This window comes from Lonchura striata, chromosome 31 (genome assembly GCF_050655825.1).
Source record: "Lonchura striata isolate lonStrDom1 chromosome 31, ASM5065582v1, whole genome shotgun sequence".
NCBI lineage: Eukaryota > Metazoa > Chordata > Aves > Passeriformes > Estrildidae > Lonchura > Lonchura striata.
The window spans coordinates 6,191,018-6,217,022 of NC_140733.1; the positions used below are offsets into that span (position 1 = coordinate 6,191,018).

At 66.0% G+C, this 26,005-nt stretch overlaps 1 protein-coding gene across 2 annotated transcripts; it reads left to right on the plus strand.

The window, feature by feature from the left end:
- Positions 1-194: 194 nt before the first annotated feature.
- PACS1 (phosphofurin acidic cluster sorting protein 1) lies at positions 195-25,173 on the plus strand. Of its 2 annotated transcripts, XM_085563485.1 has the most exons (24): positions 195-391; positions 1,439-1,526; positions 3,104-3,193; positions 4,163-4,288; positions 5,389-5,527; positions 6,656-6,747; positions 6,831-6,893; positions 7,513-7,572; positions 8,802-8,962; positions 9,670-9,736; positions 9,876-9,938; positions 10,681-10,781; positions 11,702-11,834; positions 13,366-13,470; positions 14,361-14,467; positions 15,985-16,160; positions 16,751-16,861; positions 17,860-17,962; positions 18,873-18,915; positions 19,806-19,848; positions 20,715-20,850; positions 22,619-22,788; positions 24,302-24,406; positions 24,655-25,173. In XM_085563485.1, the coding sequence occupies exons 1-24, from the start codon at positions 210-212 to the stop codon at positions 24,768-24,770; spliced, it is 2,580 nt and encodes an 859-aa protein (XP_085419611.1). In that variant the 5' UTR covers positions 195-209; the 3' UTR covers positions 24,771-25,173. The 2 variants fall into 2 exon arrangements, with proteins under 2 accessions (XP_085419611.1, XP_085419612.1); XM_085563486.1 differs by lacking the exon at positions 24,302-24,406.
- The last annotated feature ends 832 nt before the right edge of the window (positions 25,174-26,005 follow it).

Sequence of the window (26,005 nt, forward strand, 5' to 3'; positions counted from 1 at the left end):
AGGATTCCCCCTGTGGGCGTGGCCTCCGCAGTGCTGGGCGTGGCCTCTCCTGACAGGAGGGCGTGGCCGCCGTTCCGCAGCGGGGTGGGCGGCGACCAATCAGCGCCGCGCGTGGGCGGGGAAGTGGCTGGTGTTACCCAATCGGATCCCGCGGTGCGTCGCGGCAGCCAATCAGGCGCGGGGGGGGCGTGGCCGGCGCGGCGGCGGCGATGGCGGAACGCGGCGCCCCCCGCGCCCCCCCCGGGCCCGGAGCCCCCCCGGGACCCCCCCCGGGACCCCCCGCGCCCCCCCCCGGGCCCGGGGCCCCCCCGGGACCCCCGCCCGGCCCGGTGCACATGAACCTGTTCGCCACCTGGGAGGTGGATCGCAGCTCGCCCAGCTGCGTGCCCAGGTGAGGGGGGGGCAGGGACCACCCCCCGGGACCCCCCAATCATCGGGACCCCCCCCAGGACCCCAATTCCCGGGACCCCCAGGGACCACCCCCAGGGACCCCCCAGGACCCCCAATCCCCGGGACCCCCAGGGACCACCCCCGGGGACCCCCCCAATCATCGGGACCCCCCCCCAGGACCCCCAATTCCCGGGACCCCCAGGGACCACCCCCAGGGACCCCCCAGGACCCCCAATCCCCGGGACCCCCAGGGACCACCCCCGGGGACCCCCCAATCATCGGGACCCCCCCCCCAGGACCCCCAATTCCCGGGACCCCCAGGGACCACCCCCGGGACCCCCCCTCAGGACCCCCCAATCATCGGGACCCCCCCCCCAGGACCCCAAATTCCCGGAACCCCCAGGGACCACCCCCGGGACCCCCCCCAGGACCCCAATTCCCGGGACCCCCAGGGACCACCCCCGGGACCCCCCCCAGGACCCCAATTCCCGGGACCCCCAGGGACCACCCCCGGGACCACCCCCGGGGACCCCCCAATTATCGGGACCCCCCCAGGACCCCCAATTCCCGGAACCCCTCTGGGACCCCCCGGGACCACCCCAGGACCCCTCAATCCCCGGGATCCCTCCCCAGGATCCCAAATTCCCGGGACCCCCAGGGACCCCCCAGAATCCCCCGGGACCCCCCCAGGACCCCCAATTCCCGGGATCCCTCCCACCGGGACCACTCCAATCTCCGGGACCCCCCCAGAATCCCCCAGGGCCCCCCAATCCCCGGGAATTCCCCAGGATCCATTTTGGGGAGGGGGCTGCGGGGTCCCGTGGGCTTCCCTGAGGGGTTGGGAGCGTTTTGGGGGGTCCCAGGGGGGTTCCGGGGGTCCAACCCTTGGGCTGCACCTTTTTGGGGGGTGGGGGGGTTCAGATCTCGGGGTTGGGGGTTTTTTGGGGGTTCCTTTGGGGGTCTCGAGGGGTTTCATCCCTTGCGGTTTGGGACCCGTTAATTTGGGGGGGGTCTCTGGGGTGAGACCCCCACCCCGGACCCCCCCCAGGCTGTTCAGCCTCACCCTGCGGCGCCTGGTGCTGGTCCGGGAGGTGGCCAAAGACCTGGGCTCGGTGGTCATCGCGGTCAAGCTGCAGGTGGGGGGGTCCGGGGGGTCCTGGGGGGGTCTGGAGGGGTTTGGGGGGGTTTGGGGGGTCCTGGGGGGGGATCTGGAGGGGTCTGGGGGGGGCTTTGGGGGGTCCTGGGGGGGTCTGGAGGGTCCTGGAGGGGTTTGGGGGGTCCTGGGGGGGGATCTGGAGGGGTTTGGGGGGTCCTGGGGGGGTCTGGAGGGTCCTGGAGGGGTTTGGGGGGTCCTGGGGGGGGATCTGGAGGGGTCCTGGGGGAGGCTTTGGGGGGTCCTGGAGGGGTCTGGGGGGTCCGGGGGGGGTCTGGAGGGTCCTGGAGGGGTTTGGGGGGTCCTGGGGGGGGATCTGGAGGGGTCTGGGGGGGGCTTTGGGGGGTCCTGGGGGGGTCTGGAGAGTCCTGGAGGGGTTTGGGGGGGTCCTGGAGGGATTTGGGGGGTCCTGGGGGGGGATCTGGAGGGGTCTGGGGGGTCCTGGGGGAGTCTGGAGGGTCCTGGAGGGGTTTGGGGAGTCTTGGGGGGGATCTGGAGGGGTCTGGGGGGGTCCTGGGGGAGGCTTTGGGGGGTCCTGGAGGAGTTTGGGGAGGTCCTGGAGGGGTTTGGGGGGTCCTGGAGGGGTTTGGGCGGTCTTGGAGGGGTCCTGGAGGGGTCTGGGGGGTCCTGGGGGGGGGATCTGGAGGGGTTTGGGGGGGGTCTGGAGGGTCCTGGAGGGGTTTGGGGGGTCCTGGAGAGGTCTGGAGGGTCCTGGGGGGGGGATCTGGAGGGGTCCGGGGGGGGTCTGGAGGGTCCTGGGGGGATTTGGGGAGTCTTGGGGGGGATCTTGAGGGGTCTGGGGGGGTCCTGGGGGAGGCTTTGGGGGGTCCTGGAGGGCTTTGGGGGGTCCTGGAGGGTTTGGGCGGTCTTGGAGGGATCCTGGAGGGATCTGGGGGGGTCCTGGAGGGGTTTGGGGAGTCCTGGGGGGGTCCTGGAGGGGTCTGGGGGGGATCCTGGGGGGGATCTTGAGGGTCCTGGAGGGGTCTGGGGGGTCCTGGGGGGGGATCTGGAGGGGGTCTGGGGGGTCCTGGGGGGGGCTTTGGGGGGTCCTGGAGGAGTTTGGGGGGGTCCTGGAGGGGTTTGGGGGGTCCTGGAGGGTTTGGGCGGTCTTGGAGGGGTCCTGGAGGGATCTGGGGGGGTCCGGGGGGGTTTGGGGGGATCCTGGGGGATCCTGGGGGGGATCTGGGGAGTTCCTCTGGGGGTCTGGGGGGGTCCGGGGGGGATCTGGGGGTTTCTTCAGGGGTCTGGAGGAGTTCTGGGGGATCCTGGGTGGTTCTGGGGGCGTTCTGGGGGTCTTGTAGGGGTCTGGGGGGGATCCCGGGGGGGTCTGGGGGGGTTGGGGTGTCCTGGAGGGGTCTGGGGGGGTCCTGGAGGGGTCTGGGGGGTCCTGGGGGTCCCCAAGTCTCTGGACTGGGCAGTGAAAATTCGAGGGGGGGCGCGGGGGGATCCCTGGAGGAGCTGGGGTGGGGAGACCCTTGGGCGGGGGGGTGCAAAGTTCCTTTTTTGGGGAGGGGTCCCAGCGAGTTGCGGGTTTTGGGGTCCCCGTGGGGGTCCCCCCAGGGCTCCAAGCGGATCCTGCGCTCCAACGAGATCCCGCTGCCCCCCGGGGGCCCCCCCGAGACCGAGCTGCAGCTCACCTTCTCCCTGCAGGTAACGGGGACCCCCCCCCACTCTGGGGACCCCCCATGGGGGCAGAGACACCCCCAGACCCCCCAAAAACTGCCCCCACTCCCTGCACCTGCCCCGGGTGATGCTGTGACCCCAAAATCCCCCTTTTCACCCCAAAATTCACCCCCCGGGGTCAAAATCCCCTTTCTAGGAGTCAGTGACCCCCCCCAAAAGATCAATGCCCCCCTCCCCAGGATCGGTGACCCCCCCCAGGATCAATGACCCCCCTACCATGTCCATGACCCCCCCAGGATCAATGACCCCCCCAAACCCCCCTCCCCAAACCTGCCCCGGGTGTTGCTGTGATCCCCAAAATCCCCCTTTTCACCCCAAAATTCACCCCCCCCCGGGGTCAAAAGCCCCTTTCTAGGGGTCAGTGACCCCCCCAAAAGATCAATGCCCCCCTCCCCAGGATCGGTGACCCCCCCAGGATCAATGACCCCCAAAAACCCCCTCCCCAAACCTGTGCCGGGTGATGCTGTGACCCCAAAATCCCCCTTTTCACCCCAAAATTCAGCCCCCCCCGGGGTCAAAACCCCCTTTCTAGGGGTCAGTGACCCCCCCCAGAAGATCAATGACCCCCCCCCGGGAATCGGTGACCCCCCCCAGGATCAATGACCCCCAAAAAACCCCTCCCCAAACCTGCCCCGGGTGTTTCTGTGACCCCCAAAATCCCCCTTTTCACCCCAAAATTCACCCCCCGGGGTCAAAATCCCCTTTCTAGGGGTCAGTGACCCCCCCAAAAGATCAGTGACCCCCCCCCGGGATCGGTGACCCCCAAACCCCCTCCCCAAACCTGCCCCGGGTGATGCTGTGACCCCCAAACCCCATTTCCCCCCCCCAAAACTCGCCCTTCTCGGGGTTCCCTCGCCCTCCCCGCGGGTCCGTGCCCCCCCCCGGGATTCCGTGCCCCCCCACGCGTGTCCGTGACCCCCCGTGCCCCCCCCGCAGTACGGGCACTTCCTGAAGCGCGACACGAACCGGCTGCAGGTGATGCTGCAGCGCCGCAAGCGCTCCAAGCACCGCCCGTTCCTGGGCTACAAAACGCTCGCGGTGGGGCTCATCAACCTGGCCGAGGTGGGGGGCACTGGGGGGGCGTTTTTGGGGGGTCCTGGAGGGGGTTTTGGGGGGTCCTGAGGGGGTCCCGGGGGGTTTGGGGGGGTCGTAGAACCCCAGGAGAGGCTCAGGGGGGAACCCCGGGGGATGTGAGTGTGGGGCAGAGAGGGGTGGGGGGGCTTGGGGGGATTTTGGGGAGTTTAGGGGGATTTGGGGGGGGTCTCAGGGGGTTTGGAGGGGTCCTGGAGGGGTTTTGGGGGGGTCCCAGGGGGTTTGGAGGGGTCCTGGAGGGGTTTTGGGGGGGTCCTGGGGGGTCCCGGGGGGTTCCAGAATCCCGGGAGAGCCCCAGGAGGGAACCCTGGGGGATTTCAGTGTGGGGCAGAGAGGGGTGGGGGGGTTTGGGGATTTTGGGGGGTTATGAGGGGGTCTCAGGGGGCTGGGAGGGGTCCTGGAGGGGTTTTGGGGGGGTCCCAGGGGGTTTGGAGGGGTCCTGGAGGGGTTTTGGGGGGTCCTGAGGGGGTCCCGGGGGGGTTCCAGAATCCCGGGAGAGGCTCAGGAGGGAACCACGGGGGATGCGAGTGTGGGGCAGAGAGGGGTGGAGGGGATTTGGGGGGGTCTTGGATGGGTCTGAGGGGGTCCTGGGGGTCTCAGGGTGCCCCCCCCCCCAATTTTGGGTGCCCCCCCAGGTCCTCCTACCCCCAGCGAGGGGGGGCTGGGTGGATTTGGGTGCCCCAGGAAAGTATCAGGGTGCCCCATAGGAGGGTTTGGGTGCCCGGTTTGGGGCTTTAGGTGCCCATGGGTGTCTCAGGGTGCCCGGGGGTGTCTCAGGGTGCCCAGGGGGTCTCAGGGTGCCCATGGGTGTCTCAGGGTGCCCATGGGGGGGGTCTCAGGGTGCCCAGGGGGGTCTCAGGGTGCCCACCCACCCAAATTCCGGGCCCCCCCAGGTGCTGCAGCTGCCCAGCGAGGGGGGTCTGGGTGGATTGTAATGCCCCATAGGAGGGTTTGGGTGCCCGGTTTGGGGGTCTGGGCGCCCCAGGGGGTTCTCAGGGTGCCCAGGGGGTTCTCAGGGCGCCCAGGGGGTTCTCAGGGTGCCCACCCACCCAAATTCCGGGCCCCCCCAGGTGCTGCAGCTGCCCAGCGAGGCCGGCCAGGCGCTGGTGCTGCACCGGGCGCTGACGGAGCCGCTGCCGGTGGCCGAGGTCGGGGTGGTCGCGCTCTCCAGCCAGCCCGTGGAGCCCGAGGGCAAAGCCAAGGGCGCGGGTGGGCACCGGGGGCACCGGGGGGCACCGGGGGGGCACCGGGGGTTGGGGGGCACGGGGGGCTGGGGGCACCGGGGACACCGGGAGGGCACCGAGGGGCACCGGGGGTTGGGGGGCACCGGGGAGTTGGGGGGCACCGGGGGCACCGGAGGGGCACGGGGGGCTGGGGGGCACCGGGGGTTGGGGGGCACCGGGGGCACCGGAGGGGCACGGGGGGTTGGGGGGCACCGGAGCACCGGGGACACTGGGGGGCACCGGGGTCTGGGGGGCACCGGGGGGCTGGGGGCACCGGGGACACCAGGAGGGCACCGAGGGGCACCGGGGGTTGGGGGGCACCGGGGGTTGGGGGGCACCGGGGGGGCACCGGAGCACCGGGGACACTGGGGGGCACCGGAGGGGCACGGGGGGCTGGGGGGCACCGGGGGTTGGGGGGCACCGGGGGGCACGGGGGGCGAGTGGGCACCGGGGGCACCGGGGGGCACGGGGGGATGGGGGCACCGGGGGGGCACCGGGGGTTGGGGGGCACCGGGGACACCGGGAGGGCACCGGGGGGCACCGGGGGTTGGGGGGCACCGGGGGTTGGGGGGCACCGGAGGGGCACGGGGGGCTGGGGGGCACCAGGAGGGCACCGGGGGGCACCGGGGTCTGGGGGTGTTATGGGGCATGGGGGGCACGGGGTGGGCATGGGGTGAGTGGGACACGAGGGGCTGGGGGGGCACCCAGGGTGGGTGGGGAGGGGTCCCCAGTGGGTGCTGGGTGGGGGCACGGGGTGTGCCCGGGGGGGGCTGGGGGGGGTATCGGGGCACCCGGGGGGGTTATTGGGTGCTGCGGGGGCACCCAGGGGGGCTGGGATGGGCATGGGGGGCTGGGGAGGGGTCCCCAGTGGGTGCTGGGGGGGGGCACGGGGTGTACCCAGCAGGCTGGGGGGGCACTGGGAGCCCTAGGTGCTCCCCCCCACCCATGGGTGCTGCCCCTCATTCATCCCCACCCGCCCCCCGCCCACAATTTTTCCCTTTTCTTCTCATTTTTTCTGCTTTTTTCTGGCCCTTCCCGGTGTTTCCCCCCCCCATTTTTTTTTGCGCCCCCTCCCCGTTTTCCCACCCCACCTTTGGGTGCCCCCCACCCCCAGACCGCTCCCCGGACCTGGACCAGGACTCGGAGGAGGATGAGGAGAGTTTCTCCTCGGAGCCCGAGGGCAGCGACGACGCTCTGCCGGGCCAGGTGCGACCCCCCCCCAAATTCCAGACACCCCCCCCAGCACCCAAGGGTGCTCCCCACCCTCCTGACCCCCTCTGCCCCCCCAGGACCTGTTCGATGAGGAGGAGGAGCTGCCCAAGGGGAAGAAGCCGCGGAGGAAGGGCCCGGGGGTGAGGGGGGGGCGTGAGGGGGGGGTCGGGGGAATTTGGGGGGGTCCCTGTGAGGTCTGAGGGGTCCCCCATGGGTGGGGGAGGGGATTTGGTGCGGGAGGGAGGGGTCCCATGGGTGGGGGAGGGGTTCCGGTGGATCTGGGGGTATCTGGGGGGGGTGGGGCAGGGGCTCCAAGGGGTGTTTGGGGGTCCCAGGTGATTTTGGGGGGTCTTGGGGGGTTTTTAGGGGGGTCCCGGGGGGTTGTGGGGAGTCTAAGGGGGCTCCCGGGGAATTTTGGGGGGTCCCGGGGGGTTTTGGGGGGTTTTTAGGGGGGGTCTGAGGTGATTTTGGGGGGTCCCAGGTGGTTTCGGGGGTCCTGGGGGAGTTTTGGGGATTTTTGGGGGGTCCCGAAGTGTTTTTAGGGGGGTCACTGATGGGGGCGGTCCCAAGAGGGTTTGGGAGGTCCCAGGGGGCTCCCAGGAAATTTTGGGGGTTCCGGGAGGTTTTGGGGGGTTTTGGGGGGTTTTGGGTTGCCCTTGGGGATTTTGGGGGGTCCCAGGAGGGTTTTGGGGGTCCTGGGGGATTTGGGGGGGTCTGGGGGGGGTTTGGGTGGTCCTGACCCCCCCTGCCCCCCCCCAGCACCCCAACATCAAACAGAAATTTGTGGCGCTGCTGAAACGATTCCGCGTGTCCGAGGAGGTACCGGGGACAGGGACAGAGGGACAGAGGGACAGAGGGACAGAGGGACAGGGACAGGGGACAGGGGGACAGGGGGACAGGGACAGAGGGACAGGGGGACAGAGGGACAGAGGGACAGGGGGACAGGGGGACAGAGGGACAGAGGGACAGGGACAGAGGGACAGAGGGACAGGGACAGGGGCACAGAGGGACAGGGACAGAGGGACAGAGGGACAGAGGGACAGGGGGACAGGGACAGGGGACAGGGGGACAGGGGGACAGGGACAGAGGGACAGGGGGACAGAGGGACAGAGGGACAGGGGGACAGGGGGACAGAGGGACAGAGGGACAGGGACAGAGGGACAGAGGGACAGAGGGACAGAGGGACAGGGACAGGGGACAGGGGGACAGGGACAGAGGGACAGAGGGACAGGGGGACAGAGGGACAGAGGGACAGAGGGACAGGGACAGAGGGACAGGGGGACAGAGGGACAGAGGGACAGGGGGGGACACGGTGACAATGCCAGGGGGGTCCCACAGGGCTGGGGGGGGCTGGCACGGGGACCCAGGGGTGGCCCTGGGGGTGACAGCGGTGCGCCAGTGTCCCCAGGGGGGTGACAGGAGGTGACAGTGCCACTGGGGAGGTGACAATGACATCAGGGTGTCTCTGGGGGGGTGACAATGACACCAGGGTGTCTCTGGGGAGGTGACAGTGACCCAGGGGGGGTGACAATGACACCAGGGTGTCCCCAGGGTGGCTTCGGCTTGGAGCACGTGTCCCCAGGGTTGGTGACAATGACACTGGGGGTGTCCCTGGGGGGGTGACAGTGACACTGGGGGGGGGTGACAGTGCCACCAAGGTGTCCCCAAGGGGGTGCCAGTGCCAGCGGGTGTCCCCAGGGTGGCTTCGGCCTGGAGCACGTGTCCCCAGGGTGGGTGACAATGACACTGGGGGTGTCCCCAAGGGGGTGCCAGTGCCACCAGGGGGGTGCCAGTGCCAGCGGGTGTCCCCAGGGGTGGTGACACTGACACTGGGGGGGTGACAGTGCCACCAAGGTGTCCCCAAGGGGGTGACAGTGCCACCGGGGGGGTGCCAGTGCCACCGGGTGTCCCCAGGGTGGCTTCGGCCTGGAGCACGTGTCCCCAGGGGTGGTGACAGTGACACTGGGGGTGGTGACAGTGCCACCGGGTGGGTGACAGTGCCACCAGGGTGTCCCCAAGGGGGTGCCAGTGCCAGCGGGTGTCCCCAGGGTGGCTTCGGCCTGGAGCACGTGTCCCCGGCGCGGATGCGGGCGGTGGCCGAGGACCTGGACGAGCTCTACGACTCCCTGGAGATTTTCAACCCCAGCGACAGCGGCGCCGACCTGGACGACACCGACAGCGTCCTGAGCACCCCGAAACCGCGGCTCAGGTCAGGGGCACCCCGAAACCGGCCTGGGGACCCCAAAAACCGGCCTGGGGACCCCAAAAACCGGCCTGGGCACCCCGAAACCGCGGCTCAGGTCAGGGGCACCCCGAAACCGGCCTGGGGACCCCAAAAACCCCCTGAGCACCCCGAAACCGCGGCTCAGGTCAGGGGCACCCCGAAACCGGCCTGGGCACCCCAAAAACCGGCCTGGGGACCCCAAAAACCCCCTGAGCACCCCAAAAACCGGCCTGGGCACCCCAAAAACCCCCTGAGCACCCCAAAAACCGGCCTGGGGACCCCAAAAACCCCCTGAGCACCCCGAAACCGCGGCTCAGGTCAGGGGCGCCCCGAAACCGGCCTGGGGACCCCAAAAACCGGCCTGGGGACCCCAAAAACCGGCCTGGGCACCCCAAAACCACGGCTCAGGTCAGGGGCACCCCAAAACCGGCCTGGGGACCCCAAAAACCGGCCTGGGGACCCCAAAACCGGCCTGGGGACCCCAAAACCGGCCTGGGGACCCCAAAAACCGGCCTGGGGACCCCAAAACCGGCCTGGGGACCCCAAAAACCGGCCTGGGCACCCCAAAAACCGGCCTGGGGACCCCAAAACTGGCCTGGGGACCCCAAAAACCCCCTGAGCACCCCAAAAACCGGCCTGGGGACCCCAAAAACCCCCTGAGCACCCCGAAACCTCCCCCCCGTCCCCCCCAGGCCGTTCTTTGAGGGTCTCTCCCAGTCGAGCTCCCAGACCGAGATGGGCAGCGAGGGACCCGCCCCGGTCAGTGCCGGACTGGGGGGAACTGGGATGGAACTGGGAGGGAACTGGGAGGGACTGGGAGGAACTGGGAGCACTGGGAGGGGTCACTGAGGTTTTCAGGGGGTCCCAGACATTTTTGGGGTCTCTTCCCCCCCCCCAGGCAGAGCCGGGGCCCCGCGGCGGCCGCAGAGCCCCCGAGGAGGGGCAGGACCCCGAGGGGCTGGTGAGACCCCCACCCCAAAACTGCCCCTAAACCCCCCCCAGGATTCCCCAAAACTGCCCCCCAAACCCCCAAAAAATCCCCCCAAAATCCCCCCTAATATCCCCCAAAACTGCCCCGAAAATCCCCCAAAATCTTTCCAAAATTCCCAGAAAACTGCCCCTAAAAATGGCCCCGAAATCCCCCCCGAAAATCTCCCAAAATCTTTCCAAAATCCTCAAAACTGCCCCCAGAATCCCCCAAAACTACCCCAAAAACTGCTCCCAAAAATGACCCCAAAACCCCCCAAACTGCCCCCAAAATCCCTGAAACTGCCCCTAAAATCCCCCAATATCCCCCAAAAGTGCTCCCCAAACTCCCAAAAATCCCCCCAAAATCCCCCCTAATATCCCCCTAAAACTGCCCCGAAAATCCCCCAAACTCTTTCCAAAAATCGCCCAAAACCACCCCAAAAACTGCTCCCAAAAATGACCCCCAAACTTCCCCCAAAATCCCCACCCCAAACCCCCCAAAATCTCCACCCCCGCCCCAAAACCCCAGAACCCCGAACCCCAAAAAGTGTCCCCAAAATTTACCCCCCCCCCAAAATCCCCGTGTCCTCCTCCCCCGATTTTGGGGGATTTTGGGGTTTTCCCCCAAATAATCCCAAACATTTTTGGCCCTGCCCTGGTTTTTGGGGTTCCCCCCGGATTTTGGGGTTCCCCCCGGATTTTGGGGTGCCCCCAGCCCCTCTTTGCCCCCCCAGGACCCCCGGGGGGACCCCGAACCCCCGGCAGAGCCCGGGGGGGTCCCCGAGAAGTTGAAGACCCCCCTGAAGGGGAGCAAGGGGGAGGCGGCGTCCCCCCGGTGAGGAACCCCAAAATTGGGGACACCCCGAAATTGGGGACCCCGAAATTGGGGACACCCCAAAATCGGCGACCCCGAAATTGGGGTCCCAGAGGGGGATTTAGGACCCCTGGGGGGGATTTTTGGGGTCCCAAAGGAGGGGATTTGGGGTGTGGGGGTGGATTTTGGGGTCCCCCAGGGTTTTTTGGGGTCCCGGGTGGATCTTTGGGGGTCCTTGGGGTTATTTTGGGGTCCGGGTTGGTTTTTGGGGTCCAGTGTGTTATTTTGGGGTCCGGGTTGGTTTTTGGGGTCCAGTGTGTTATTTTGGGGTCTGGGTGGGGTTTTTTGGGGTCCTTGTTGGTTTTTGGGATCCCAGGTGGGTTTTTTGGGGGGTTCTGGGATTATTTTGGAGTCCGTGTTTGTTTTTGGGGTCCTGGGTGGGTTTTTTGGGGTCCCTGGGGGTTTTTTTGGGGGTCCGTGTTGGTTTTTGGGGTCCCCGGTGGGTTTTTGGGGGGGGTTCTGTGGTTATTTTGGGGTCCGTGCTGGTTTTTGGGGTCCGTGTTGGTTTTTGGGGTGCGTGGTGGGTTTTTTGGGGGGTTCTGGGGTTATTTTGGATTCCGTGTCGGTTTTGGGGATCCGTGTTGGTTTTTGGGATCCCAGGTGGGTTTTTTGGGGGGTTCTGGGATTATTTTGGAGTCCGTGCTGGTTTTTGGGGTCCGTGCTGGTTTTTGGGGGGCTCTGGGGTTATTTTGGGGTCCGTGCTGGTTTTTGGGGTCCGTACTGGTTTTTGGGGGGCTCTGGGGTTATTTTGGGGTCCGTGCTGGTTGTTGGGGTCCCAGGTGGGTTGTTGGGGTCCCGGGTAGGTTTTTGGGGTCCCGGGTGGGTTTTTGGGGTCCCGGGTGGGTTTTTGGGGGGCTCTGGGTGCAGCTCCGTCCCCCCAGGCCGGACGGGGGAGCCCCCCCGGGCCGGGGGCGCAGGGGGACCCCCCTGAGGGAGCGGGGGCCGCCCCGGGGGGGCCCCGGAGAGAGGAGCCCCGAGGGAGAGAGACCCCCCGAGGGACCCCCCCCGGCACAGGTGACAGGGACAGTGGGGACAGGGACAGTGGGGACAATGGGAATGGGGACAGGGACAATGGGAATGGGGACAATGGGGACAGTGGGAATGGGGACAGGGACAATGGGAATGGGGACAATGGGGACAGTGGGAATGGGGACAGGGACAATGGGAATGGGGACAATGGGGACAGGGACAATGGGGACAGTGGGAATGGGGACTGTGGGAATGGGGACAGGGGACAGTGAGGACAATTCGGACAATGGGAATGGGGACAGTGGGAATGGACACAGGGACAATGGGGACAGGGACAGTGGGAACGGGGACAATGGGAACGGAGACAGGGGACAGAGAGGGGGACAATGGGAATGGGGACAATGGGGACACGGGACAGGGACAATGGGAATGGGGACAATGGGGACAGTGGGAATGGGGACATTGGGAATGGGGACAATGGGGACAGTGGGACAATGGGGGACACAGGACAGGAACATTGGGGACAGGAACAAGGGAATTGGGACAGGGGGGACACTGTGGGACACTGGGGACAGGAACAATGGGGACAGTGGGACAGTGGGAACGGGGGGACAATGAGGGGACAATGGGGACAGGAACAATGGGGACAGTGGGAATGGGGACAGGCGACAGTGAGGACAATGGGAATGGGGACAATGGGAATGGGGACAATGGGAATGGGGACAACGGGGACAGTGAGGACAATGTGGACAATGGGAATGGGGACAGTGAGGACAATGGGGACAATGGGGACAATGGGGACAGTGAGAATGGGAACAATGGGGACAGGAACAATGGGGACGGGGGGGGAATGGGGACAGTGCGGACAGTGAGGACAATGGGGACAATGGGAATGGGGACAATGGGGACAATGGGGACAATGGGGACAATGGGAATGGGGACAATGGGGACAGTGAGGACAATGGGGACAATGGGGACAGTGGGGACAATGGGAATGGGGACAGTGGGGACAATGGGGACAGTGGGAATGGGGACAATGGGGACAATGGGGACAGTGGGGACAATGGGAATGGGGACAGTGGGGACAATGGGGACAGTGGGAATGGGGACAATGGGGACAATGGGAATGGGGACAATGTGGACAATGTGGACAATGGGAATGGGGACAATGGGGACAGTGAGGACAATGTGGACAGTGAGGACAATGGGGACAATGGGAATGGGGACAATGGGGACAGTGGGGACAGTGGGGACAATGGGGACATTGGGGACACCGTCGGGCGCACAGGGACACCGGGGCGGTGCCGACAAGGGCGTCACAGGGGTTGGGGACTGGGGGACACTGGTGACACCAGAATGTCATGGGGGGTGGCCAGGGGACACCATGGGGACACTGGGGTGGGGACATCGGGGTGGCCCCATTTTGGGGGGGGGGGGAGGCAACAGCAGAGCTCTGAGCCCACCCAGGAGGGGGGGGGGTCCCCAAACCCCCATTGCTCCCCAAACCGGGGGCTTTGGGGGTGACCCCTCGTTCTGGGGGTGTCCCCACGGTGTCCCCGCGGTGTCCCCACCCCAGGGCCCCCGGCGGGCACTGTGGGAGCAGCTGGGGGGGGCGCTGGGCCCCGAGCCGGGGCTCCCCGAAAGCGTCGTCCTGGTCAGCACCGGGGACTGGCAGGGACAGGTGAGGGGGCGCCCCGAAATATGGGGGGCACCCCGAAATATGGGGGGTCACCCCGAAAAAATGGGGGGACACCGAAATATTGGGGGGACACCGAAATATTGGGGGGACACCGAAATATGGGGGGGACACCGAAATAATGGTGGGGGGGACACAAAAATATGGAGGGCGGGATCCCAAAATATTTGGGGTACCCCAAAATACTGGGGGCACCCCGAAATATGGGGGGGAACCCCGAAATATGGGGGGGCACCCCAAAAAAATGGGGGGCACCCCGAAATAAGGGGGGGACACTGAAATATTGGGGGGGGACACAAAAATATGGATGGTGGGATCCCAGAATATTTGGGGTACCCCAAAATATTGGGGGCACCCCGAAATATGGGGGGCACCCCGAAATATGGGGGGGTTCCCCAAAATATGGGTGGGGCGCCTCAAAATAGGGGAAAGAACCCAATGTATGGGGGGGCACCCCAAAATATGAAGAGGGGATCCCAAAATAAGGGATGGACCCCAAAATAAGGGGGGGGCACCCCGAAATACGGGGGGCACCCCGAAATATGGGGGGGCATAACAGAATATTGCGGGCGGGTACCCAAAAATAACGGGGGGGCACCCAGAATTATGGGAGCGGGCACCCAAGGGTGGGGGGGCACCCCAAAATGGGTGAGGATGTGAATAAAGGGTGGGGGACGCCCCAAATTTGGGGGGGGGTCACCTCAATGTAAAGGGGGGGTGGGGGCCCTGAAATGGGGGGGTGCCCCAAAATGGGGGGGCGGCCTAAATGGGGGTGGGGGGGACCCAGGGGTGGAGGGAACCCCAAAATAGGGAGGGGGCGGTTTTGGGGGGCTGGGCACCCCCCGGGGGTCTCTGACCCGGTGCCCCCCACCCAGTGGGTGTCCGAGCTGCTCCTGGCCCAGGGGGTGCCCGTGGTGGCCACGGCGGGGGCAGGGGAGCTCCAGGTCGCCCTCGGGGCCATCCTGACCCGGATCCAGCGGCTGTGAGTGACCCGCGACCCCCCCCCAAAATATGGGACCCCCCCCAAAAAAATATGGGACCACCCAAAAAAAATATGGGACTACCCAAAAGAATCTGGGACCACCCAAAAAACTATGGGACCTCCCAAAAGAATCTGGGACCACCCCCAAAAAAATATGGGACCACCCAAAAAAAATATGGGACCACCCACAAAAAAATATGGGACCTCCCAAAAAAATATGGGACCACCCCAAAAAAATATGGGACCACCCAAAAAAATATGGGACCACCAAAAAAATATGGGACCACCCAAAAAAATATGGGACCTCCCAAAAAAATATGGGACCTCCCAAAAAAAATATGGGACCACCCAAAAGAATATGGGACCACCCAAAAAAATATGGGACCACCCAAAAAAAATATGGGATTACCCCAAAAAAATATGGGACCACCCAAAAAAAATATGGGACCTCCCCCTCAAAATCTGGGACCACCCAAAAAAAATATGGGACCTCCCAAAAAAATATGGGACCACCCAAAAAAAATATGGGACCTCCCAGAAGAATCTGGGACCACCCCCAAAAAAATATGGGACCACCCCAAAAATATATGGGGCCACCCAAAAGAATCTGGGACCACCCCCAAAAAAATATGGGACCACCCAAACAAATATGGGACCTCCCAAAAAATTATGGGACCACCCAAAAAAATATGGGACCACCAAAAAAAATATGGGACCCCCCCAAAAAAATATGGGACCTCCCAAAAAAATATGGGACCACCCCAAAAAAATATGGGACCACCAAAAAAATATGGGACCACCCAAAAAAATATGGGACCACCCAAAAAAAATATGGGACCACCCAAAAAAAATATGGGACCTCCCAAAAAAATATGGGACCACCCAAAAGAATCTGGGACCACCCAAAAGAATATGGGACCACCCCCAAAAAAATATGGGACCACCTCAAAAAAAATATGGGACCACCCACAAAAAAATATGGGACCTCCCAAAAAAAATATGGGACTTCCCAGAAAAATATGGGACCACCCAAAAGAATGTGGGACCACCCAAAAAAAATATGGGACCACCCAAAAAAATATGGGACCACCCCAAAAAAATATGGGACCACCCAAAAAAATATGGGACCACCAAAAAAATATGGGACCACCCAAAAAAATATGGGACCCCCCCAAAAAAATATGGGACCACCCAAAAGAATCTGGGACTCCCCCCAAAAATCTGGAAACCCCCAAATCTGGAAACCCCCCCCCTCTACCACCACCAAATCTGGAACCCTCCCAAAATCTGGGACCCCTCCCCAAATCTGGAAACCCCCGAAAATCTGGGACCCTTCCCCAGTCCTGGAATCCCCCAGTGGAACCTTCTCCACCTGTCCTCACCTGTCCCCAGGTGTCCCCCTGATCCCTCACCTGTCCCCACCTGTCCCCACCTGTCCCCAGGTGTCCCATGTCCTCACCTGTCCCCAGGTGTCCCATGTCCCCACCTGTCCCTCACCTGTCCCCACCTGTCCCCAGGTGTCACTGCTCTCCGCTGCCGCCCCGCGTGCTGAAGGTGGCGGCCGTGGGCGGGCCCGGGTACCACGGGAGCCTCCTGAGGGGCTTCGTGCGGCACCTGGGCACACCTGGGGCACCCCTGGGCCCCCGCGGGCCCGACTGGCTCGGCCTGCTGCGCTTCCTCATCGTGCCCCTGGGTACCTGGGCACACCTGGGCACACCTGGGGGGGTGGGGGCACACCTGGGCACACCTGGGAGGGTGGGGGGCACACCTGGGCACACCTGGGAGGGTGGGGGGAACACCTGGGGGTGTGGGGGGGCACACCTGGGCACAGCTGGGCACACCTGGGGGGGTGGGGGCACACCTGGGCACACCTGGGCACAGCTGGGAGTGTGGGGGGCACACCTGGGCACAGCTGGGATTGTGGGGGAACACTTGGGAGTGTGGGGGGGGCACACCTGGGGGTGTGGGGGGCACACCTGGGCACACCTGGAGGACATGGGGGACACCTGGGCACAATCTGGGGGCATGGGGGGCACCTGAAGGGCATGGGGGACACACCTGGGGGACACCTGCGGACATTGGGGGGGGTATCTGGGCACACCTGGGGGTACCTGGGCACACCTGGGGGGCATCTGGGGCACACCTGGGCACACCTTGGGGGTTTCTGGGCACACCTGGAGGTACCTGGGGGGTATCTGGGCATACCTGGGGCACACCTGGGGGTACCTGGGGCACACCTGGGGGGTCTCTGTGCCCACCTGGGCGCTGTGCCCGTGTCGCCAGGCCCCCACCCTGTGGCGCAGCACCTGGGCACCCTCGATGGCCGCTACGGCGCCGCCTTCCTGGACCCGCCCTGGCGGGAGCTGTTCGCCCGCAGCGAGCCCCCCGCCAGCGGTACGGCACCCCTGGGTGCACCTGGGCACACCTGGGCACCCCTGGGCACAGCTGGGTGCACCTGGGCACACCTGGGCGCACCTGGGCGCACCTGGGCACCCCTGGGCGCACCTGGGTGCACCTGGGCACAGCTGGGCGCACCTGGGCACAGCTGGGCGCACCTGGGCACGGGGTCACCTCCGGTGCCACCTCCTGTCCCCCAGAGCCACCCTGAGGTGTCCTGGGTTGGGGGGCGGTCCCCTGGTGTCCCCTGGGTGTCCCCTGGGGTGTCCTGGGGTTTTGGGGTGTCCCTGGGCTGTCCCTGACGTGTCCCCTGGGTGTCCTGATATTTTGGGGTGTCCCTGCATGTCCCTGAGATGTCCCTGAGTTTCCCCTGGGTGTCCCCTGGGTGTCCCCTGGGTGCGCTGATGTCCCGGGCTGTCCCCTGGGTGTCCCCTGGGTGTCCCCTGGGTGTCCCCTGGGTGCGCTGATGTCCCCGCTGTCCCTGGGTGTCCCCTGGGTGCGCTGATGTCCCGGGCTGTCCCCTGGGTGTCCCCTGGGTGTCCTGATGTCCCCGCTGTCCCGGGCTGTCCCCTGGGTGTCCCGGGGTGTCCCCTGGGTGTCCTGATGTCCCGGGCTGTCCCGGGCTGTCCCTGGGTGTCCCCTGGGTGTCCTGATGTCCCGGGGGTGTCCCCTGGGTGTCCTGATGTCCCCGCTGTCCCCAGGCTGTCCCGGGGTGTCCCCTGGGTGTCCCCTGGGTGTCCTGATGTCCCCGCTGTCCCGGGCTGTCCCGGGGGTGTCCCCTGGGTGTCCCCTGGGTGTCCCCTGGGTGTCCTGATGTCCCCGCTGTCCCCAGGCTGTCCCGGGGGTGTCCCCTGGGTGTCCCCTGGGTGTCCTGATGTCCCCTGGGTGTCCCGGGGTGTCCCCTGGGTGTCCTGATGTCCCCGCTGTCCCGGGGGTGTCCCCTGGGTGTCCCGGGGGTGTCCCGGGGGTGTCCTGATGTCCCCGCTGTCCCCCAGAGCCGTTCAGTGTCGCCGGGCGCATCCTGGCTTACGTGGCGGGCGCGGGGGTGACGCTGGCGCTGCCGGTGGCCGAGGCCATGCTGACCTGCAGGGACAAGTTGTGAGTGTGACACCGGGACACCGGGGGGACACCGGGGGGACACCGGGACATCACTGGGGGATTGGGGACACCGGGGGGATTGGGGACATTGAGGGGATTGGGGACACCAGGGGGATTGGGGACACTGGGGGGACACCGGGACACTGAGGGGATTGGGGACATTGAGGGGATTGGGGACACCGGGGACACCGGGGACACCAGGGGGACACCGGGACATCACTGGGGGGATTGGGGACACCGGGACACTGGGGGGACATTGGGACACCGGGACATCACTGGGGGATTGGGGACATGAGGGGGATTGGGGACACCGGGGGGACACCGGGGGGACACCGGGACACGGGGGGGATTGGGGACAACGGGGGGATTGGGGACATTGAGGGGATTGGGGACACCGGGGGGACATCGGGACACGGGGGGGATTGGGGACATCACTGGGGGATTGGGGACACCGGGGGGATTGGGGATATTGAGGGGATTGGGGACACCAGGACATCGGGGGGGACACTGGGGGGACACCGGGGGATTGGGGACACCGGGGGGACACCGGGGGATTGGGGACACCGGGGGGACACCGGGACACCGGGGGGATTGGGGACATCACTGGAAGATTGGGGACATTGTGGGGACTGGGGGGACATGGGGACATTGGGGACATCATTGTGGGATTGGGGACATCGTGGGGATTGAGGGGACACTGGGGACATTGTGGGGACACAGGGATATTGGGGACACCATCTTGGGGGGACATCAGGGACATTCTGAGATTGGGGACATGGAGGGGACATTGGGGACATCAGGGACACTGTGGGGACATTGGGGACATTCTGAGATTGGGGACATGGCGGCGGGTGACACCTGGGGACCGGCCCCACCGTTGATGTCCCCAACTGTCCCCACCTGTCCCCAGCCCCGACGAGGACTCGTGCCAGAAGTTCGTGCCCTTCGTGGGGGTGAGACCGGGAGGGGACACCGGGATGGACACGGGGAGGGGACACCGGGAGGGACACCGGGATGGACACCGGGGAGGGGACACTGGGAGGGGACACGGGGAGGGGACACGGGGAGGGGACATGGGGAGGGGACACCGGGAGGGACACGGGGAGGGACACCGGGAGGGGACATGGGGAGGGGACACCGGGAGGGGACACCGGGAGGGGACACCGGGAGGGGACACCGGGAGGGGACACGGGGAGGGGACACCGGGGAGGGGACACCGGGATGGACACCGGGAGGGGACACGGGGATGGACACCGGGAGGGGACACGGGGAGGGGACACGGGGAGGGGACATGGGGAGGGGACACCGGGAGGGACACGGGGATGGACACCGGGAGGGGACACGGGGAGGGGACACCGGGAGGGGACACGGGGATGGGACACCGGGAGGGGACACCGGGATGGACACCGGGAGGGGACACGGGGAGGGGACACCGGGAGGGACACCGGGAGGGGACACGGGGAGGGGACACCGGGAGGGGACACCGGGATGGACACCGGGAGGGGACACGGGGAGGGGACACCGCGCGTGGCACTGGGAGGGGCACCCTGGCTGTCCCCAGGTGGCACCTGGGTGACACTGGAGGGGGGGACACGGTCCTTGGGGACACAGGGTGACACTGGAGGGGGGGACACGGTCCTTGGGGACACAGGGTGACACTGGAGGGGGGACACGGTCCTTGGGGACACAGGGTGACACTGGAGGGGGGGGGGACACCCGGTCCCTGTCTCGGTGGGGCACGGGGGGTGCGGGTGGCACCGGGGGTGACACCGCGGCGAGGACACGGCCCCTGGGGACACAGGGTGGCCCTGAGGGTCCCCAAGGTGTCCCCCCCCCCCCGCAGGTGGTGAAGGTGGGACTGGCCGAGGATCCCCCCCCCGCGCCGGGTGAGTGGCTCTGTCCCCCCAATCGTGTCCCTTTGTCACCCATGGGTGTCCCCACCCCCCCCAGTGTCCCCTTTGTCACCCATGGGTGTCCCCACCCCCCCCAGTGTCCCCATTGTCACCCATGGGTGTCCCCAACCCCCCCCGTGTCCCCTTTGTCACCCATGGGTGCCCCCACCCTCCCCCGTGTCCCCATTGTCACCCATGGGTGTCCCCAACCCCCCCGTGTCCCCATTGTCACCCATGGGTGTCCCCAACCCCCCCTCGTGTCCCTTTGTCACCCATGGGTGTCCCCAGCCCCCCCCCCCGTGTCCCCATTGTCACCCATGGGTGTCCCCAACCCCCCCTCGTGTCCCTTTGTCACCCATGGGTGTCCCCAGCCCCCCCCCCCGTGTCCCCATTGTCACCCATGGGTGTCCCCACCCCCCCCAGTGTCCCCATTGTCACCCATGGGTGTCCCCAAACTCCCCCCGTGTCCCTTTGTCACCCGTGGGTGTCCCAAGCCCCCCGCCCCAGTGTCCCTTTGTCACCCATGGGTGTCCCCAACCCCCCCCCGTGTCCCCATTGTCACCCGTGGGTGTCCCCACCCCCCCCCGTGTCCCCTTTGTCACCCATGGGTGTCGCCCCCCCCCCCGTGTCCTCATTGTCACCTGTGGGTGTCCCAAGCCCCCCCCCAGTGTCCCTTTGTCACCCATGGGTGTCCCCAACTCCCCCCCCTGTGTCCCTTTGTCACCCGTGGGTGTCCCCAAACCCCCTTTGTCCCCTTTTGTCACCCGTGGGTGTCCCCAACCCCCCCCCCGTGTCCCTTTGTCACCCATGGGTGTCCCCACCCCCCCCTCCCCATTGTCACCCATGGGTGCCCCCCGCAGGTGACGGGGACACCGAGGGGACCCCCCCGAGTCTCGCTGTCCCCTCCACGTCCCCCCCCGCGGGGGGAGGGCTCGGGGGGCCCCGCGAGGCCGCGACCCCCCCCGCGTCCCCCTCCATGGCCGGGGGCACCCCAGGGTGAGACCCCGACCCCCCCGCCATGGGGGGGCACCCATGGGTGCGGGAGGGGCGCTGGATTTGGGGGGTGGGGGGGAGTCTCTGGATTTTTGGGGGGGTCCCCCGAGGGAGGCTCTGGGTATTTTGGGGAGGGGTCTCTGGGATTTTGGGGGTGTCTCTAATCCCGGGGGGGGGGGTGGTCTGTGCCCCCCTCTCTAATTTGGGGGGGTCCCTGCCCCCCCGCTCTAATTTTGGGGGGTGGTCCCTGCCCCCTATCTCTAATTTGGGGGGGTCCCTGCCCCCCCCCTCTAATTTTGGGGGGGTCCCTGCCCCCCTGTCTCTAATTTGGGGTGTCCGGGGGGGGTCCCTGCCCCCCTGTCTCTAATTTGGGGGGTCCCTGCCCCCCTCTCTCTAATTTGGGGGTGGTCCCTGCCCCCTCTCTCTAATTTGGGGGGGTCCCTGCCCCCTGTCTCTAATTTGGGGGGTGGTCCCTGCCCCCTATCTCTAATTTGGGGGGGTCCCTGCCCCTGTCTCTTAATTTGGGGGTGGTCCCTCCCCTCCCCCTCCCTAATTTGGGGTGTCCGGGGGGGGTCCCTGCCCCCCTGTCTCTAATTTTGGGGGGTCCCTGCCCCTGTCTCTAATTTGGGGGGGGGTCCCTGCCCCTGTCTCTAATTTGGGGAGGGTCCCTGCCCCCCTGTCTCTAATTTGGGGAGGGTCCCTGCCCCCCTGTCTCTAATTTGGGGTGTCCGGGGGGGGTCCCTGCCCCTGTCTCTAATTTGGGGGGGGGTCCCTGCCCCTGTCTCTAATTTGGGGGGGGGTCCCTGCCCCTGTCTCTAATTTGGGGAGGGTCCCTGCCCCCCTGTCTCTAATTTGGGGTGTCCGGGGGGGGTCCCTGCCCCCTGTCTCTAATTTGGGGTGTCCGCGGGGGGTCCCTGCCCCCTCTCTCTAATTTTGGGTGGTCCCTGCCCCTGTCTCTAATTTGGGGGGTGGTCCCTGCCCCCTGTCTCTAATTTTGGGTGGTCCCTGCCCCCTATCTCTAATTTGGGGGTGGTCCCTGCCCCCCTGTCTCTAATTTTGGGGGGTCCCTGCCCCCCCTCTCTATTTTGGGGGGGTCTCTGCCCCCTGTCTCTAATTTGGGGGGTGGTCCCTGCCCCTGTCTCTAATTTGGGGGTGGTCCCTACCCCCTGTCTCTAATTTGGGGGGTGGTCCCTGCCCCCATCTCTAATTTTGGGGGGTCCCTGCCCCCTGTCTCTAATTTGGGGGGGTCCCTGCCCCCCTGTCTCTAATTTGGGGTGTCCGGGGGGGGTCCCCGCCCCCTCTCTCTAATTTGGGGGGGTCCCCGCCCCCTCTCTCTAATTTGGGGGTGGTCCCTGCCCCCTGTCTCTAATTTGGGGGTGTTCCCTGCCCCCTCTCTCTAATTTAGGGTGTCCGGGGGGGGTCCCTCCTCCCCCATCTCTAATTTGGGGTGTCCGGGGGGGTCCCTGCCCCCTATCTCTAATTTGGGGGGTGGTCCCTGCCCCCTGTCTCTAATTTGGGGGGGTCCCTGCCCCCTCTCTCTAATTTGGGGGGGTCCCTGCCCCTGTCTCTAATTTGGGGGGGGGTCCCTGCCCCCTGTCTCTAATTTGGGGGTGGTCCCTGCCCCCTGTCTCTAATTTGGGGTGTCTTGGGGGGGGTCCCCGCCCCCTCTCTCTATTTTGCGGGGGTCCCTGCCCCCTGTCTCTAATTTGGGGGGGGTCCCTCCCCTCCCCCTCCCCTCCCCCCCCTAATTTGGGGTGTCCCCCCCCCGCAGCCCCTCGGGGGAGGCGCTGGGGCTGCAGGTGGATTATTGGGGGGGGGGTCCCAAGAGCAGCTTCAGGGGCACCTTCCGCTCGCTGCTGGTGACGCGGCTGCCGCCCCCCGGGGACCCCCCCGGGACCACCCTGGCCATGACCCTGGTCAGCCGCGAGAAGAACAAGAAGGGTGAGGGGGACCCCAAATTTGGGATTGGGGATTTGGGGTTTGGGATTTTGGGGGTTTGGGGCTGGACCCTCGTCAGCCACGAGGAGAACAAGAAGGGTGAGGGGGACCCAAAATTTGGGGGTTTGGGATTTTGGGGGTTTGGGATTTTGGGGGTTTGGGGGTTTGGGGCTGGACCCAAAATTCGGGAATTCGGGGGTTGGGGATTTGGGGTTTGGGATTTTGGGGTTTGGGGCTGGACCCTCATCAGCCACGAGAAGAACAAGAAGGGTGAGGGGGACCCAAAATTTGGGGGTTTGGGATTTTGGGGGATTTGGGATTTTGGGGGTTTGGGGCTGGACCCTCGTGAGCTGCGAGAAGAACAAGAAGGGTGAGGGGGGACCCAAATTCGGGGATTTGGGTGTTTGGGATTTTGGGGGATTTGGGATTTTGGGGTTTGGGGCTGGATCCTCATCAGCCGCGAGAACAAGAAGGGTGAGGGGGGACCCGAATTTGGGGGTTTGGGGGATTTGGGGGGTTTGGGGCTGGACCCGAAATTCGGGAATTTGGGGGTTTGGGATTTGTGGGATTTGGGATTTTGGGGACTTGGGGGGGGTTGGGGCTGGATCCTCGTCAGCTGCGAGAAGAAGGGTGAGGGGGGAACTGAAATTTAGGAATTTGGGGGTTTGGGATTTGGGGGGTTTGGGGCTGGACCCAAAATTTGGGAATTTGAGGGTTTGGGGGTTAGGGGATTTGGGGTTTGGGGGATTTGGGGTTTGGGATTTTGGGGATTTGGGATTTTGGGGATTTGGGATCCAGGAGGGGCACCCGGGGGCTGCAGTCGGGCTGGATTTGAGTTGGATTTTTGGGGAGGTTTTCGGCTGATCTCGGAGCGGTTTTGGGGGTGAATTTGGGGTGGGTTTGGGCTGTTTTGGGGTTGGTTTTTGGGCTGGTTTTGGGACTATTTTGGGATGTTTTTGGGCAGGTTTTGGGGCTGTTGAGGGGCTATTTTGGAGCTCGTTTGGGGCTATTTTAGGGCGGGTTTGGGATATTTTTGGGCAGGTTTTGGGGCTATTTTAGGGCGGGTTTGGGGTAATTTTGGGAAGGTTTTGGGGTTATTTTAGGGCAGGTTTTGGGGCTATTTTGGGGCATATTTGGGGTATTTTTGGGGCGGGTTTTGGGGTTATTTTGGGGCGGGTTTTGGGTACTTTTGGGGCTATTTTGGGGCGGGTTTTGGGGTACTTTAGGGTTGGTTTTGGGGCGGATTTTGGGTACTTTTGGGGCTATTTTGGGGCGGGTTTTGGGGTACTTTTGGGTTGGTTTTGGAGTAATTTTGGGCAGATTTTGGGGCACTTTTGGGTTGGTTTTGGGGCCATTTTGGGGCGGATTTTGGGTACTTTTGGGGCGGATTTTGGGGTACTTTTGGGTTAGTTTTGGGGTAATTTGGGGCAGATTTTGGGGCACTTTGGGGTTGGATTTGGGGCCGTTTCTGAGCGGTTTTTTGGGGCGGATCCGGCCCCTTTTGGACCCTCCCCAGTGCCCGCCCTGTTCAAGCGGCCCCGCGAGCCCGACAAGAGCCGGGGGGTCGAGGGGATCACGCGGCTGATCTGCGCCCCCCGCCCCCCCCCGGCGCTGCTCAGCGGTGGGTGGGGCACCCAAGGGTGGGGGGGGGGGGTGACACCTTCGGGGGGAATCCCCAAAATTTTGGGGGGAGGGGTTAGGGGTGATTTGGATGGTGTGGGGGGGGGTTCCCCTCCCTCTCCCCTCCCCCTCCCCTCCCCCATTCCCTGGCTGGGGTTTCATTGAGAGGGGTGGGGGAGGGGCGGGGGTTTCGGGGGTGGTTTTTGGGTGCCGGCGGGGGTCCCATGGGTGTCGCCCCCACCCCCGCAGTGACCGTGGATGGCACCCAGTGGGACGACATCAAGTTCTTCCAGCTGGCGGCGCAGTGGCCGTCCCACGTCAAGCACTTCCCCGTCGGCCTCTTCGGGGGGGGCAAAGGCCCCTGAACCCCCCCCGGACCCCAAAATCCCCCCCCGGACCCCAAAATCCCCCCCCGGACCCCAAAATCCCCCCCAGACCCCCCCCCGAACCCCAAAATCCCCCCCCGGACCCCAAAATCCCCCCCAGACCCCCCCCCGAACCCCCAAACCCGCGGGGGGAGGGGTCCCCCATCGCTTCTGCAGCGTCGTTGTGCCGCCCCCCCTCCCCTCCCCCCACCGCCAAAAATGGGTGCTGGGACCGCCCCACCCCCCCCAAAAAAAAAAAAAAAAAAGTGCCACCGACCCCCCCAAAAGTGCCACCGACCCCCCCAAAAGTGTCACCGACCCCCCCAAAAGTGTCACCGACCCCCCCAAAAGTGTCACCGACCCCCCCAAAAGTGCCACCGACCCCCCCCCACCCCCCCACAAAGCGCCCGTGGCTCCCACGCCCCTCCCCCCCCCCCATCCCCAGTGCCAAAATTGGGGGGGGAGGGGATTTGGGGATTGGGGGGGGGGGGGGGGGGCTCAGCCCCTCCCCCCCGCTCCCCTCCCCCACCCCGCACGCGCACAGCCCCTCCCCCCCCCCGGCCCCTCCCCTCCCCCCCTCGTGCTGGTGCCAAAGGGGGGGGGGAGGGGAGCAAAGACCCCCCACCCCCGGCCCCTCCCCCACCCCCAGCTTGGGCTTGGAGCCCCTCCCCCCCCGGGGCGCGGTGGGGGAGGGGTCGCGCGGGGGGGTCTCAATAAAGGCTCCGGGAGCCGCGAGCGCCTGGTGACAGCGCCCCTCCCCCACCCTGGGGTCCCCTCCCCCACCCTGGGGTGTCACCCAGCCCCTCCCCCACCCGGGGTGTCCCCGAGCCCCTCCCCCACCCCGGGGTCCCCTCCCCCACCCCGGGGTGTCCCCCAGCCCCTCCCCCACCCCGGGGTGTCCCCCAGCCCCTCCCCCACCCCGGGGTGTCCCCGAGCCCCTCCCCCACCCCGGGGTCCCCTCCCCCACCCAGGGGTGTCCCCCAGCCCCTCCCCCACCCCGGGGTGTCACCGAGCTCCTCCCCCACCCTGGGGTGTCACCGAGCCCCTCCCCCACCTTGGGGTGTCCCCCAGCCCCTCCCCCACCCCGGGGTGTCACCCAGCCCCTCCCCCACCCGGGGTGTCCCCCAGCCCCTCCCCCACCCAGGGGTGTCCCCGAGCCCCTCCCCCACCCAGGGGTCCCCTCCCCCCATCGGGATTTTCCCACGCGCGGAGGGTGGGGGAGGGGCGGGGGGGGG

Excerpts from the sequence above, each read along its gene's own strand:
- PACS1 (XM_085563485.1), top strand. The coding sequence starts at position 210 with ATGGCGGAACGCGGCGCCCCCCGCGCCCCCCCCGGGCCCGGAGCCCCC. Across the intron at positions 17,963-18,872 it reads CTGACCTGCAGGGACAAGTT|CCCCGACGAGGACTCGTGCC; the intron begins GTGAGTGTGACA and ends ACCTGTCCCCAG. Across the intron at positions 22,789-24,301 it reads CCGCGAGAAGAACAAGAAGG|TGCCCGCCCTGTTCAAGCGG; the intron begins GTGAGGGGGACC and ends GACCCTCCCCAG.